Source organism: Cantharellus anzutake (assembly GCF_015039405.1).
Source record: "Cantharellus anzutake strain C23 chromosome Unknown EI90scaffold_9, whole genome shotgun sequence".
Classification (NCBI taxonomy): Eukaryota; Fungi; Basidiomycota; class Agaricomycetes; order Cantharellales; family Hydnaceae; genus Cantharellus; species Cantharellus anzutake.
The window spans coordinates 514,194-529,281 of NW_024066959.1; the positions used below are offsets into that span (position 1 = coordinate 514,194).

General features: G+C 49.4%; 4 protein-coding genes across 4 annotated transcripts; 1 reads left to right on the plus strand and 3 right to left on the minus strand.

Annotated features, from left to right (window-relative positions):
- Nucleotides 1-1,580: 1,580 nt before the first annotated feature.
- On the plus strand, nucleotides 1,581-3,638 carry EI90DRAFT_3279691 (O-acetylhomoserine ami; the record flags this gene model as incomplete). The annotated part of the gene is made up of 11 exons (XM_039066698.1): nucleotides 1,581-1,600; nucleotides 1,781-1,945; nucleotides 1,998-2,040; nucleotides 2,090-2,193; nucleotides 2,248-2,266; nucleotides 2,324-2,342; nucleotides 2,398-2,552; nucleotides 2,613-2,736; nucleotides 2,854-3,048; nucleotides 3,101-3,480; nucleotides 3,543-3,638. The coding sequence occupies 11 exons, from the start codon at nucleotides 1,581-1,583 to the stop codon at nucleotides 3,636-3,638; spliced, it is 1,320 nt and encodes a 439-aa protein (XP_038919878.1).
- Nucleotides 3,639-8,146: 4,508 nt separating this feature from the next.
- On the minus strand, nucleotides 8,147-9,372 carry EI90DRAFT_3287027 (uncharacterized protein; the record flags this gene model as incomplete). The annotated part of the gene is made up of 5 exons (XM_039067037.1): nucleotides 9,300-9,372; nucleotides 9,150-9,232; nucleotides 9,002-9,083; nucleotides 8,873-8,938; nucleotides 8,147-8,835 (listed from the first exon to the last, which is right to left on the minus strand). Exons 1-5 carry the CDS (start codon nucleotides 9,331-9,333, stop codon nucleotides 8,147-8,149), a joined length of 954 nt encoding a protein of 317 aa, XP_038919879.1. The 5' UTR covers nucleotides 9,334-9,372.
- Nucleotides 9,373-11,204: 1,832 nt separating this feature from the next.
- On the minus strand, nucleotides 11,205-11,968 carry EI90DRAFT_3042883 (uncharacterized protein). Its single transcript, XM_039059210.1, has 3 exons — nucleotides 11,866-11,968; nucleotides 11,545-11,802; nucleotides 11,205-11,494 (listed from the first exon to the last, which is right to left on the minus strand). Exons 2-3 carry the CDS (start codon nucleotides 11,655-11,657, stop codon nucleotides 11,425-11,427), a joined length of 183 nt encoding a protein of 60 aa, XP_038919880.1. The 5' UTR covers nucleotides 11,658-11,802; nucleotides 11,866-11,968; the 3' UTR covers nucleotides 11,205-11,424.
- A 764-nt stretch (nucleotides 11,969-12,732) lies between these two features.
- EI90DRAFT_3144471 (translation elongation factor EF-1 alpha) lies at nucleotides 12,733-14,511 on the minus strand (the record flags this gene model as incomplete). The annotated part of the gene is made up of 8 exons (XM_039065149.1): nucleotides 12,733-12,770; nucleotides 12,840-12,981; nucleotides 13,002-13,572; nucleotides 13,636-13,772; nucleotides 13,824-14,036; nucleotides 14,109-14,203; nucleotides 14,265-14,399; nucleotides 14,478-14,511. 8 exons carry the CDS (start codon nucleotides 14,509-14,511, stop codon nucleotides 12,733-12,735), a joined length of 1,365 nt encoding a protein of 454 aa, XP_038919881.1.
- Nucleotides 14,512-15,088: the final 577 nt, after the last annotated feature.

Genomic DNA, 15,088 nt, shown 5'->3' on the forward strand with positions numbered 1-15,088 from the left:
TTGCTTCCAGAAAGCTCCCTTCGTTCCTTTTCCTCCGCTTCCGCCTCCGTACAAGAAGGGATGGCATGATTCAACGTCATCGAAGGTGAGCCTTGCATCCTCGGCCAGTCTTTTCCGAAACATGACGTCGAAGTCAATGATTGATTGCTCTTTGAAAGGTCCGGCGCTTTCGAAAAAGTCACGGATATATTCCTTGTAGGTGCGAAATTCGCCTTTCCTGTGCGGATAAATGTAAAGGGCTGCGTCAGCATAGGCATCGAAGGCGGTGACCCAAGCTCCCTGTCCGCGAATGAGTTTCTTTGATCCGGCTTGATCATAGATAAACTTGAAGGGTCCAGATTCGTGTACGACTTCTTCCTCTGGCGCTCTGTCGACTCGGATTGCATGGACTTTGTTGAAGTCGACATATTTATTGAGCAAAACCGCTTCCCAGAGGGATTCTGGGAATCGGGGCTTGTTGAGTTGTCCTTTGAGTCTTCGAAGGGCCTTTTTCTTATGTTCCAGGAAATATTCCCGAATCTTATTGGTTCGCGTCGCCAGGGAAAGGTTTCGGTAATTCCTGTGATGATCCGACCTTTTGGTGCCGGCGAAGGTAACATCGGCGTCGTCTGAGGTTCCGGATGAACTCTCACTCGAGCTCCCTTCTCCCTCGTCTTCATTGGATAGATCAAGTCCGGCATCCTGGATGAAGGTTCGGCGCTTCCTTCTCTTTCCATCATTCTGCGATGCGGGCAACTCAGGTTTTCGCTTCTTTGGTCTTTCTGCGGGGTCTCGTCCCTTTCCTTTCCCATCGTCATCAATCCTTGCGCCACCCTTCCCTTTCTCGAGTTGTTCGACGAATGAAAAGATGACTTCCCTATCGCCGTGAAGGTCGTACTGTTCTATGACCTCAAGAACCTCACGTCGCGCTTTCCGATAATCTTTCGATGATGCCGCTTCTTTCAATATCTTCTCAAGCGCGTCCTTGGGTTCCTGGTCAAAGATAGATGAAGCCCCTTCTTGGTCCTTCTCTTTTCCTGTACTCGGGCCAGACGTGCTCTCTCCTTTCTTGTCCTTTTCAACTGTAACTACTGGTGGTGTCCTCGCAACTGAAGTCTCCCTCGACATGAAAACCTCCAAAATGATTTTAGATGCGAGAAACCTTGGTTTCGAGAGATATTCAACGCGAAAAAACAAGGACGAGGAAGAACAAGGAGGAGAAGAACGGAGGTTACAAAAACAAGGGAACAACCGAAAATAAAGAAACCTAGAAAAAACTAGAGTAAGCACTCGGGATCCAACCCACCGAGAGTAACCGGAGGTCACAACACCCCCCCTGCTCAGTGAGACCGAAACGCTTACCGGAAGTAAGGGACTCCGAGAGAAAACTACAACAAAAATCGCTTTCCAGGCTAACAGAAATAAGACTAAAAAGGAAACAAAGACAACGCCTTCAGCAGAGGTTGAGGAATAAGAGGGCCAGAGCCCAGAAGCGTGAGCGGACGAATAAACACGTACGGGATTCGTCCGAAGAAATCGACCCAGGTATGCAGCGGCAATAAAACCTGAATCGGCATGACTGTAGCCTCGGAAGACACAGTATGCGTAAGGCCGACAGCGGGTACGGCGCATAAGATGAAGGCATCACCGGGTAATGTGCCATGCGCGAAAAAAGAGCGCTTAGTCCAACTGCACACAAGTCTAATTTAATCTCGTACCTCCATTAAATAACAAACAATTCTACAAGTGAGCTCTCACTAGCTGTGAGCCCACATCATTCCAATAACAAATAACTACACAGGGAGCCTGAGTTCGAGACACTCCAGCTGCACGCTGGCCAGGTTCCCGATCCGACAACCAATGCGAGGGCTGTGCCGATCTATGCTTCGTCAAGCTTCGTTTTCAACGACTCGCAGCATGGAGGGGATCTTTTTGGCTTGCGTGCTCTGGGTAACATTTACTCAAGGTTCGTACACTCTATTTGTCTAGCCCCCAGCAACTAATGGGACAGCGTTAAGGGTTGGAAACCCAACTCAGGATGTGTTTGAGAAACGCATGGCTGTGCGATACCTCCTCTGAATGATCCCACTTGATCTAAGCATACATCCAGGCATTGGAGGGTGGTGTTGCTGCCGTGGCCGCGAGCAGTGGCCAATCCGCTCAATTCATGACTATCGCAACGATTGCTAGTGCTGGAGATAACATTGTTTCAACGTAAGCCACAATCTCATCTCCGGTTTCCGGCCTCTCCCTCATTTTGCGCAATAGGACATTACTATATGGAGGAGTGAGAGCATACTTAACTTCGCTAGGCAAATAACTAATAGTTTCTTCTATCTTTCAGACGTTTAATCAATTCAAGGGTATGCGTCCTGTGCACATTGCATCTCGGCTTATATTGAATGCGGCCTTCCTCAGTTTTCCTCAAACGGTTCGGCATCGGCGTCAAATGGGTCGAGAATGACGATCTAGAGGGTTTCAAGAACGCCATTGACGGGAAGACCAAGGCAATTTACGTCGAGAGCATTGGGAACCCCAAGTATAATGTCTCCCCTTTGCCAGAGCTTGCCAAAGTACTACACGGCGATCCAATTATCCAATTCTAGCCATTGATGATTGATATATATGTTCAGATTGCGCACGATGCCGGTATTCCTTTGATTGTGGACAATACTTTTGGTATCGGAGGATACATTGTCCGCCCTATTGATCATGGAGCTGATATTGTCGGTGAGTCTCCCCGAAAGCGAATCTTAGGTTCCTCATTAACTTTCTTGCATCGGAACAGTTCATAGTGCAACTAAATGGATCGGCGGACATGGTACGTTTCTTCGATAGTTCGTGTGATGACACAGTTCTCACCCCAATGCCCAGGAACGACGATCGCTGGTGTTGTGGTTGACGCGGGCAAGTTTGACTGGTCCCGATCAGGGAAATTCCCTTCTTTCACCGAACCATCTGAGGGTTACCACGGACTGAAATTCTGGGACACCTTTGGTAACACCTCGTTTGCGGTCAAGCTTCGTGTCGACGTTCTTCGGGACCTCGGAGCCGCCTTGAATCCCTTCGGTCCGTCATTGTTCATTCATACTTTTCATCAACAGTCTCACGACCATCCTAGCCGCATTCCTCCTTTTGCAAGGCCTTGAGACTCTATCTCTCCGAGCTCAACGACATTGTGAGAATGCTTTTGCCCTAGCAGAATGGCTTAAGAACCATCCGAAGATTTCCTGGGTCTCCTACCCTGGCCTTCCATCGCACTCTTCACACGAACGTGCCAAACAACTTCTTCGTGCAGGCTATTACGGTGGAGTGCTCAGCTTTGGCGTCAAGGGTGATGCAAGCGTTGGAAGTGCTGTGGTTGACAAGCTCCGTCTTGCCAGTAATCTCGCTAACGTAGGCGATGCGAAGACCCTGGTTATTCACCCAGCCTCGACAACTCATCAGCAACTCACTGTTGAGGAGCAGTTCTCGTCGGGTGTCACCCCGGATCTTATCCGAGTGAGTTTCCGGGTTTTCTCGTGTGAAAAGCTCACCAGTGATTGATTCTTATTCTTTGACAGGTTTCTGTTGGTATTGAACATATTTCGGACATCATTGCTGACTTTGAACACGCGCTCGCCATTGCGACACCGGAACCCTCCAGCTCCCCGACATAAGGAGACGAGATTTCTTTGTGTTTGAGCCATCTTGTCACTCAATTCCGGGCACATAAACCCCTGTACACATATCACGAAAGGAAAGAAAATTCGTAGTTTTGAGATACACCACAACCAATGTGCCATGCCTTGCTGTTCCATACTGATGGTCTAACAACTTGTTGGTGTGAGGGGTGTCCACAACATTACGATGCTATAACATTCTGCACGCCCATCACAAACTAGATGGGTTCGCAAATGCAGCAAAAATCCGAAACTCCCCCTCATTCGTTTGTAGCCCAACATCATTTACAACCTTCTTGTTCAACCTCGATGTCTTCAAAGCCCCAAATTGTCTCTACTTTCTATCCGCCTAGCTCCAGCACTCAATCAGCCGTCGAGGTTGTAATTGGAAATTTGTTATATGAGTAGGACGGCGTGAGTGGCATGAAGAAGCCAAACTCTGCTCCAAATGCGTGGAACACTGCGAAACAGTGTGCTAGGACGCAGTGAATGCCAAGGCCACTACCGGCGAATGTGTGTATCCCTGCGACCGCACAAGTAAAAGTGAATACAGATGCCTCAGGCTATGCATTCAAGAGTAGGGTCGGGCCGTCGTTCGTCTTCAGAGACAGGCTACTGAGATGACGCCATAAAGACAATCTAGGAGAGATGTCGCCGTGGTTCGTATGGGAGGATTACTACTAATGCTAACAGACTTTCCATGAAGAATTTATGCGCCCTAGAAGTCTGATGGACGTCTTCCCTAGGATAAGTGCTTCTTTGTACCGTGCCTGAGACGCAAGTTGAAGAAAGAAAAAAAAAAGATTGGAGATGGGGTCCCCATAGCGTTCAAGCGCCTCCAGACGGATGGCGTCTATTAGAACACAAGGAGGAAAGGCTAAAACAGTCGGGTCCATGGCATAACCTCTCAGGTCTTAACACGGATACGTGCACAATATTGGGACCATGTTCTTCTAAGGACTATTAGCTAGACGACGCACCGTAGTGTCGAACGCGTCGCACTTATAAGATAAGAAAGTAAGTGGGATAGGGACAAAGCAGCAAAGCGGGGCGCTTTGAGCGAGTAGGTTTACTTTGGACTGTGAGATCAGGGCCAAAAAAACAGCAGGCCACCTGCTTGGTCCTTCGGAGATGGGTTGGGGTGCTATCAAGTTCGTTTCGTGAACGACACAGAAGAGAGTGGAGCCTTCCAGCCATGTCAATATATATTAGCGGAATGCTGCCGAGTAGTTGCCTGGCTGTACTCCAGGGTCTGTAAACAATCCTGGTACCGTGCAGCTCCCACACTGTTCCCTTCCCGTCTGGTCACCCACTTAGATTGTACGGGCGAAGATAATTTTCTCACGGCCTTGCTTTGCTTGGCGGAGCTGGCCGAACAAACTTGTCCGCTCATCCATGCGGAACTCATCCAACGTAGCTTTCTTCCGCAAAATTTGTCAAGGAAGGAGGCTGCTATTGAACATATTTCTCCCAGTGTACATTTATATTCCTTGTGCGTCGGGGACGCAGCCGGTATTCGGGGGTTGGGGAGCGGGGGGTGCTTTCTGCGAATCGCGATAGGCTGTTCACACCAGCTATACGATATGACTTATCCGTCGCATCCCGAAGACGGGTGCGAACTAATCCTGCCGCAAGAGCCTACTAATATAGGCAGGTTATCAGCCTCTGTTACTAACTATTAGTATAGACTACTAGTAACATTGGATGAGTGTTCCGTGCTTGGCTTAATAGGAGCCGGCCACTGTGTGTCAGGGGAATTACTCGACTGGGACATTTTGTGATGAACATCATCCACCACGAGTGTGACAGCCCATAGAGAAACTTATCGCTGTTGACTCATGTGTTGTCGAATCTGATTCATTCCCCTGGCGATGGGCTCATTCCACATCCTATGACGCCACTTCTTTCAAGGCTGACGAGGTTTTTTCGAATCCATGGATTGGGTGTACAGAACGATCTTGACGGGGTCCCTTCCTCCGGTCCCATCTAAGCTGCGAAGTAGGCAGTAGATGGATGTTCGTTCACGTCAGTTGGCCCAAGAGACTAGACAGCCTAGGCTTCGGCATCTGCTTAGCCTTCTCCTGTGTCTTCCATTTTGTCATGAACACCAGTGATCTCCACTCCATAACTTGTGTGGCCCCTGGCCCCTTTCTTCCTCCTGGATGTGAGTCTCAAGGTCTTTGCCAGCTCCCCCCACAGTAGTGCCTGTATCAAGCGCAGTTTGTGCATCAACGACCTTGAATTCTTTCGAGGGATTCGCTATGTAAGGAGAGCTCTTTCATTTTTTTCGGGCGTGGGGTAACATCATTCTAACGGGATGTGCGAGCTGGACATTGATGAATATCTTTCACTTACCTTCCTCCTCGACTCGGCTGTTACGGGCAAGCCGTAACTCTAATCTTCCTCTTTTGGACAATTCAGTCTCCCCCACTCATTAGGCTGTTCGGGTTGAAGTCTCTTAATTGAGAAGACTCCTGTTTCTCTCCGGCCGGGAGCGAAGGAATGAGGCAGGAAAACGAGACGGAGAAGAACCCTGCTTCTTCAACCCAAACAGAGCCCAATAGCTCGTGGCGGCTGCACGTCAACTGCCTCCCGGATGACTATTGATTCGAGGCCCGTGGCTTTAGGTCGGTGGAATGACCACTCATACCACGCAACCTTTATCTACTGGACTTGGCCATTCCATTCTATTGCTTTTTCGCATTCCTGTGTGCGAGCACGCGTACCCCACGCATGGAGTTTTTGTTTCCAGTATACTGGATGGCATAGGGTGGACATCGGTATCAAGGCCCTTCTCTGAATGTCTGAAGGCAAGTTCTACAAGTAAGCTCTCGGATGTGGGCAAGGATCAGTGTTAAGAATTGGAACCAACTCGGGACGTGTTTGAGAAACGCACCGCTGTGGCTGAAAGACTTCCCCCTCACTTAACTAGCCACGGCATTGGAGAGTGGCGTTACTGTCATGGCCGCAGGCAGCGGCAGAGTACCTCAATCCATGGCCATCGCGACAATTGCCGGTGCTGGAGACAACATAGTGAGGAGCCCGTGTACCCCCAACCGTTGATCTCTCATGCATCCTACATAATAAAACATCATTATTTGGAGTGAGTATCATACTTGCAACTTCTTGGCCCACATTGATTGTGGACAATACGTTCGGTATCGGGGGATAATTGTCCGTCCCATTGATTATGGTGCTAACATCGTCAGCGAGTCTTCCCGAAAGTGAACCTTAGCTCTTCAATCACCTTTCTTCACATTAAGACAGTTCTTGGAGATACGTCGTAGTTCCCACTCCAATCCCTAAGAATGGCGGTCGCTAGTCTCGCGGTCGACGCGGGCAAGTTTGACTGGTTTCGGTCAGGAGAATTCCCTTCTTTCACCGAACCATCTGGAGGATGTGGGATGAGGTTCTGGGACGCCTTTGGAAATGTGTCAAGCTTCGCGCCGATGTTCTTGGAACCCTTTCGGTTTGTCATTCATGGTCTTTGTTAAGCTGTCACAGGAACCTCGACCGTCTTAGGTTCATTCATCGTGTAGAACTTCGAGACTATCTCTTCGCGCCCAGCGCCCTGCGACAATGCTCTTGCCCTTGAGAACCACCTGGAGTGCTCAAAGTTTGACATCGAGGGCGATGCAAGCGTCGGAAGTGCTGTGTCTTATCAACAATTTCGCCAACGTCGGCGAGGCGAAGACGCTGTATCTACCCAGCTTCGACGACTCACCGGAAACTTACCGTTGAGGAGCAGCCCACGGCCGGTGTCGCCCCGGATTTTATCCGAGTGAACAGCTGGTTTTCTCTTGCAGAGTGGCGAAAAGCTCACTATCTCTTGACAGGTTTCGATTGGCACTGAACAGACATTACTGACTTCGAACACGCACTGCGATCCCCGAGCCTCCGGCTCTTCGCTGTCACCTGCACTGAGTACAGGGTAACTCACATTCCCGAATCAATAAGCCGGACGCTTTGCTTGCGACTTCATTCTATGACTCCTTTCACGCCGTGATCTTGGTTCACTTTGCCCTGCATGGACCCCGTAACAGCTCTCTACAGTCCTTTTCCTTGGTACAATATTCTGTCCACGTGTTCTCCGAGTTTCCTTCATCTGTCCCATTCCCTCGTTGTCATCCTATGCGGCTTTCGTATCCCTTGTCTTCTCATTCCAGCGTCTGACATGGTGTCATTATGAATAGAACGTCATTGATTGCGTCCCGCCGCCCTCAATAACGTCACATTGAGGGCTCGGGGTGAGCAGTCCTTGTAAAGACCTCCCAACACCCGTCCATAAGTCCTTAGTGGTTTTCTAGCTCGATAGTCTGTGAAGGCGTGCGCCCAATTGCTGCCCAAATACATGTACATATGTGACAACAACGCCTCCTTGCGACGTCGTGAATTCATTCGCCCCCATCAATATAACAAGACCGTTGATCTGCTCCAATCGTCCCACCATCCATTAATGCGAGGGAACAATACCATCCAAGACACCACAACGCTGCCTGCATCAATTACAGCCTAGATGAATTCGCAGATGCAGTGCCATCGGGAAGCGAAACCTGAAGCCCGAAGCTCGAGGGCCCTTCCTCTTCTCCAATGGTGTCCCGTGATCCAACATCATCCACAACCTCCCCCTGATCAACCTCGATGTCTTCAAAGCCCCAGTCTCTTTCAACACCTCCGTCCAGGAAATGTGCATCTGTCTTTACGACCACCTCCCATTCCCCAAGCCTTGGTGTTTCATTAGATTTGTTAGGTGATGGCATTACTGTTCCATCAACTGTCGGCCTTGGGACGAGCGTGCTAAGCGAGCAACACCCCACGCGGATAGGGAGGTCCCTATTTCCGACGAGTTCCCTGACGAGTGTGATAACGGTCGCTGCGTGTCCCATGAACAATATGCGCCTATGGTCCGCAAATCCAGCATCACTTTCTGTTCCCCCTTGGTCGTTGCCAGAGGACGACGGGGAATAATCAAGTCTTTTGAAAAATGCACGGAGAAAGTCTGCAGTCCTGTCATGCACTTCCCTCACGTTCTCGCCTTTCCGGCTAGGGAACCATGTTGATCTCCAGCGAGTATCAATTAGAGGGAAGTATTGTCTCAGCGAGGCGGCCGTTCCTGGGCGAGGATGGAGACCGGTTCCCGGTGCCGCTGGAGAGTACCATTCTGCGATGCCTAGATAAACCTCGGGGATGAGTGCTGTGTCACGAAAGAATTGATAGTTTTCCATGCACACCATGCTCGACGTAAATCGGTATCCCCAATGACTCCGCGATAGGTGTTGCTGTCTGCAAAGTCCGATCTAAATGGAGGCAAGGTAAGCACCCTTCTCACAGCGCTTTATGAGGTGCGTGACGCTACTTACAAAACGGTGAGCAGAATATGGCAGTGGGCTTCTTTTCTTCAGGGAAAGAAGCAATCCAAGCTGCTAATTGCTTAGCTTGTGTCTACCAGGCCATGGACATTAACATGACATATCGCCAATACTGCGACGCCTCGATCGGGTCACTCACAACACCATATGCAGCCAGGGGGGGGTCCCTTTCTAGTCCTGTCTCGCTCCTCCAATCGTTCGTCACCCAGCTAAGTCGAAATCCTGCAAGGGAAGGTCATGAACGCTGTTCGGCTCAATCTGGGAAATCGGGGTCGACAATCTGACGAACCGTGTCGAGAAATGTATATCGTGTCTAGAGGCATTGCGCTGCAAATAATCTTCAGATATAAGCTCGACGGTCCCCGGTCGATCGGAGCCCAGAACAAACGTGCGAATTTTCCTAATTTGGCAGCTCGACTCTTGTCGCGGGAAGATAGTGGGTATCGCCAATGCGACCTGGGATACTACGAATGCTAGAGCATGGGGATCGGTGAGCCTCTCCCGATAACTGACTCGGAGCTTTGAGCACTCCTGCTACTCTCCCAGCTTGGCACACTGCATGCGTGCAAGGGCGAATCCATGCAATGGACAATGAGTGGGCAAATCACTGAAGTGGGGCTTTCATAAAGTAACCCATTTTTAATTGTCAGGACTACATAAAGGACGACTTGCGGTTCAAGGTGATGTACACAATGAAAAAAATATGACAAGAAGATTGCTGTGGATTGATAGATTACAAATCACGATACAGACTGAGAAGACATCGGGCAGGGTTCATAGCAGATCAAGGTGACGAATTGTGCGGGAATGGTTATTAGAGGGTTTCCCGAAGACAGCAAGATTTGCAGGACTCGCGAAGAATGAGAATACTCTTTAGCGGGGCAACAAGTAGATGGTTTCGTGGAAACCCGGGCCATGGGTATATATAAGCTCAGTTGCGCTTTGGGGAATTCGGTATTGGCGACTCGAGTTTATTGCGTACATCGCTTCTTCTGCATTGCTTCAGGCTGCCCAACATCGCAGAGGCATGATAAACTTGCTTTGGTCAAGGCTCGTGCCGATGCATTAGAAACGATGGAAGTATGTTCTTACGTCTTCGCAGGGCGTGAGGTAATTCTCATGGCCCTGAACGCCTGGGAGCACTTGACGTTGAGGCCCTGCGTTAACAAGAAAGGTCTATTCCAATAAGGGCTGGTCACCTGCCCACAAGTTCTGCTTGGCAGAAATTCTCGGTTATCAGGCCCCCATACAACATAACTGCAGTTCTCTGAAGGAAGGTATGGGGATGTTGTTTTTTATTTCCTCAGTCCGGCGAGCACATTGCCCGTCGCTGGTGCGGTGCCCACACCTGGGCGTTGACGACGCAACTGCTAGTGCCAGACTCTCTCGGTGAACCTGGCTTGGGGAAAACCGTCAGTCATTACGTAGTTTCTACAACCCAGTACCATCGTATTTCCATGCTGTAGTCCAATTTTATCTCAAGCACCATGTCAGACATGCGCTGCTAGCTCTCATCTTACTCTATCTGGGTATTATGGCTTTCGCCAGTGCGCCGGCAGACTCTACTCCCCCATGTGGCAGCGACTCTGACCCCGCTTCTATTTCTACTATTGGGAGTGGTGTTAATTTCAAAGATGTCGAGGGACGCCATCATTGAAAGTCTGTGGTCCGCGTGTCCGACCGGCCTATTGCCTCCTCCGTCCCTTTCAATGATCAATCTTTTTTCTTTTACTAAAAAAGCATCCCCCACTACTGTCAATAGTTAGATCGATCACTTGAATGACGACACACTGGGTTCTGGGTTCAAGGTATCTTCTACATCAATAGTACGGGTTGGTCCCACCTTGGCGATGCCCATTCCCTAACCTCCTTCCTCACCCTTCCTGGCTAACTCCCTCTCCATTAGACCCAGGGCCAGAAATGACAAGGAAACTCAGGAGTCCGTGATCACTTACGGTTCCGGCAAACCAACCGTAAACGGAGACCTTGTTGTCGGATATGTTACGTTCCCTTGACACTATATAACTGGTGGACGCCGCCTGACGCGGCAGTCCCCACTCTTCTGTCCTCCGTTGTTGCAAAATATATTTGGGTTCAAGATCCAACCACCTCACCCTTTTCCCAATCATCCCCTGTTACAACATATGCTGTTGTGTCCGGAGGGTGTGCGACAATGTCTCCCTCCAGCGTTACGCTTCAGGTTTGTTATAAATGTCATCGCAGAGGAGAGCAAAAAGGTAAGTACATCATGAAGATATCTGTCATAATCCGGAAATCGGGTGCAAAGGTGGACACACGCGGGGAAAGGGGCAAGCCCGATGGGAATTTGGTAACAGTCACCAAACAGAATATGCGCAAGTAAACGGTCACGAATATGCGACACAGTGCAAATGTTGAAAGAAACACCGTGGTTTTCAGCAAGGGGAATCAACTGGTGAGAAGATGGCAATTTGGCAGGTGGCAAAAGGCTGTAAGACCAGGGAGCTAAGAATATTCTGTTAAGAGAAAGAGCAAGAAGAAATTGAGTTACTCACTGGTGACGTCGGTGGAGGAACTGGAAGGTAGCAGTGGTCCGGAAAGCATGAGAGAAGCAGCGAAGTGGAACGATAGTACAAAGAGGAGGGGGAGAAGGCAGAGTAAGCGGCATGAGAGTGGTGTAGTATAAGTGAAATTGTTGGGAGGACCCTGGGTTATCCCGAATTGGCAATAATAGAGGACCTTGTCATCAAACGCATTCAATCAAGGTCGAAAAATTTACAAAACCCGCTACAGAGTAGCGGGAATATTTGCTCCTAGGCTCAACGGAGTCATTCAGAACATCGATGGTGTCATTGCAATTTGGGATGTGTGCTCACTCACGAAGTTGGTCTCTCGTACTGAATTGTTGCCTGTAGCCCTGATCGTCGATCACCTCGTAGATTGAGTATCTCTCTATCACACCTTCCAATGAGGTTGCTCTAATCTTGTTGACTGGTACTCCCCCCGAAATGTCCGATACCTGCCCCGGTGGAGGTCCCGATCCTACTGACTTCTCTGATTTTGTAGCACGAGCAGACGGAGCACCATATTCAGTCATCCCTCCGGCAGCGGTAGTCAATAGCAGCGCGCCAGGGGTCCTATTATGCAAACGATGCGTTAGAATTTTATGGGGGGTTCATTGTGGAGTCCCCTGGGATTTATACTGACCTTGGCATGCACTTAAACTTCGCAGAACGGAGACTGATTGCTGACTTAAGAGGATCCCGCGTAACTCATGAAATGATATATTCGTCCTGCTTGATCCAGGACTTGACTTTTCTGTGTGCCAAGAACGCAGGTAGCCTGAGCCTAGAAACATGGCACAGCGACATTCTGGCCCAATATTAAGGTTGCGCCAACCCAAGTCACCTTTCCAATCCCGATAGTGCAGTCAGCTTAGAAACGAACGCACCCCTGAAATTTTTAACTCCGCTATTGCGTGAAGAACCCAAAAATATCGAGCATGAGGTTGGGAGCATGCATGAGAAAAAATGCGCGCGCCATGAGATTGTAAAAGGAGAAGCGTAAAAGAAACGAGAAAAAAAAAGGAAGGAGTAGATTGAAAGATGAAAGAAGACAGAGAAGTAAGAAGTGTTTACAGGTGATCAAGTTGAACAGTTCGTTTCGACAACATGACAGCAATAAGAACACACAGGTACAAATGATCGAGGAACCAGGGAATTCTTAAAGTCGCGAAAACGAATTCACTTCTTCTTCGCAGCCTTCTCAGCGGACTTGGTGACTGTAGAGAAACAAACCAATAGTTAATAGACGTGTCAGGCGGAGATAGAAAGCAAAAATGTAAACATACCCTTGCCACCCTTTCCGTCGGACTTCTCGACGCTCTTGACAATACCGACAGCAACCGTCTGTCTCATATCACGCACGGCGAAACGACCAAGAGGTGGGTACTCGTTGTACGTCTCGACGGACATCGGCTTGGAAGGAACAAGCTTGACGATGGCAGCATCACCAGACTTGACGGCCTTGGGTTCTCTTCGAGAGCCTTACCCGTCCGACGATCGACCTTCTGCTGAAGCTCAGCAAACTTGCAGGCAATATGGGCGGTATGGCAATCCAAGACGGGAGTGTAACCGGCGGCAATCTGGCCAGGGTGATTAAGAACAATCACCTGTGCAACGAAAGAAGCGGCTTCCTTGGCAGGGTCGTTCTTGGAGTCGGAGGCGACGTAACCACGGCGAATATCTTTGACAGAGACGTTCTTGACGTTGAAACCGACGTTATCACCAGGATTGCCCTCCGAAAGCTGCTCGTGGTGCATTTCGACAGACTTCACTTCAGTGGTGATGTTGGCAGGAGCAAAGCTGACGACCATCCCGGGTTTGATGATACCAGTCTCGACACGACCAACGGGGACGGTACCAATACCGCCAATCTTATATACATCCTGGAGAGGGAGACGAAGCGGCTTGTCGGTAGGGCGGGTCGGGGGTTCGATGGCATCGATAGCATCGAGAAGAGTCTTCCCCTTGAAGACAACACCACCCTTTCCCTCACGAGTCCAACCCTTGTACCATGTCATACTAAATGAAACGGAAAGTTAGTCCAAAATTTGCCCCGTCGGTTCACCCTGCTCTGGCGCTCACTTTGCCGACTCCTCCAACATGTTGTCCCCGTGCCAACCAGAGATAGGCACGAAGGCAACAGACTTGGGGTTGTAACCGACCTTCTTGATGAAGTTGGTAGTTTCTTTAATAATCTCATTGAATCGTTCTTCAGACCACTGAAAGACAACGGTCAGCAAGATGCTATTGGATCTTCGACGCAAACTGACTTTAGTAGTGTCCATCTTGTTGACGGCAACAATCAATTGTCTGACACCGAGAGTGAAAGCAAGAAGCGCATGCTCGCGGGTCTGACCGTCTTTCGAAATACCGGCTTCAAATTCACCTGTGCCAGCAGCGATGATCAGGATAGCACAGTCGGCCTGAGAGGTACCAGTAATCATGTTCTTGATGAAGTCACGGTGCCCAGGAGCGTCGATGACCTGAGGAATGTCATTGGTTGAGCGGCGTCGTTCTGAGAGGCTGAGATGCCCACAGCACCGAGTATCACTTACAGTAACCTCATACTTAGGGGTCTCGAACTTCCACAGGGCGATATCGATGGTGATACCACGTTCACGCTCGGCCTTTAGCTTGTCGAGCACCCATGCTAATGAATAGCCGACACATTAGAACCGAGGAGAGATCGAGCGAGATCGAGATAGACTAACCGTACTTGAAAGATCCCTTTCCAAGTTCGTTAGCTTCCTTCTCGAACTTCTCAATCGTACGCTTGTCAATACCACCGCACTTGTAGATCAAGTGTCCAGTAGTAGTGGATTTGCCAGAATCGACGTGGCCGATAACTTATCGAAGGTGATGACACGTGGACAGGAAAATTTTCAGATCGGTCTGCACATTGTCGATCTGAAGATGATACCTACCGACGACGTTAACGTGCGACTTCTCTTTACCCATGATGTTCTAGGCTTTTTGGGGGAGTGTTGTCTGTTGAGAGTAGAAGACGTGAGCAGATCGGCGAACGGTGGCTCCCCATAGAGACAGCGATGGCCAAGCGATCTCACGATGATCGAACGATCGACGAGAATAGATGGGCGCCTGCAGGCACTGTTTCTCCATGGTGAAGCAAGTTAGACTTACCGTGGATGAAGGGGGGATAAGGTATTTGGTTACAGAAAGGGGAGAAAGATGAAAACGAGCAAAATTTTCACTTCAACAACTTTATAGCGGCTCTGGTCCCGGAAGCATATCGTGTGGTTATCGAGTCATTGATTTTTATTTTTCAACTCGCACCTTGTACTTACCTTCACCTATTCACAAAGAGGGGGGAATGACATGCACTGACGGCGTGGACAGATTATAAAGTTGATCCAGAACACTACACCGTTTGCAGCGATCGAATTGCGATCTAGGTGAAATTTTGCGCTTTGATGGCGAACTGCTTCCTCGACCACCTTCCTCCCCATAGCGTAAAATGAATAAAGAAAATCCATGAAATAATTTCTAACCAATGCTTTCCGCATCGTCGTGCGGT

Bases quoted from the DNA above. Each gene is read 5' to 3' on its own strand.
- EI90DRAFT_3042883 (XM_039059210.1), bottom strand. From the start codon at position 11,657: ATGCCGCTTACTCTGCCTTCTCCCCCTCCTCTTTGTACTATCGTTCCA. The intron at 11,495-11,544 runs GTGAGTAACTCA...GAATATTCTTAG, and splicing joins TTCCTCCACCGACGTCACCA to CTCCCTGGTCTTACAGCCTT.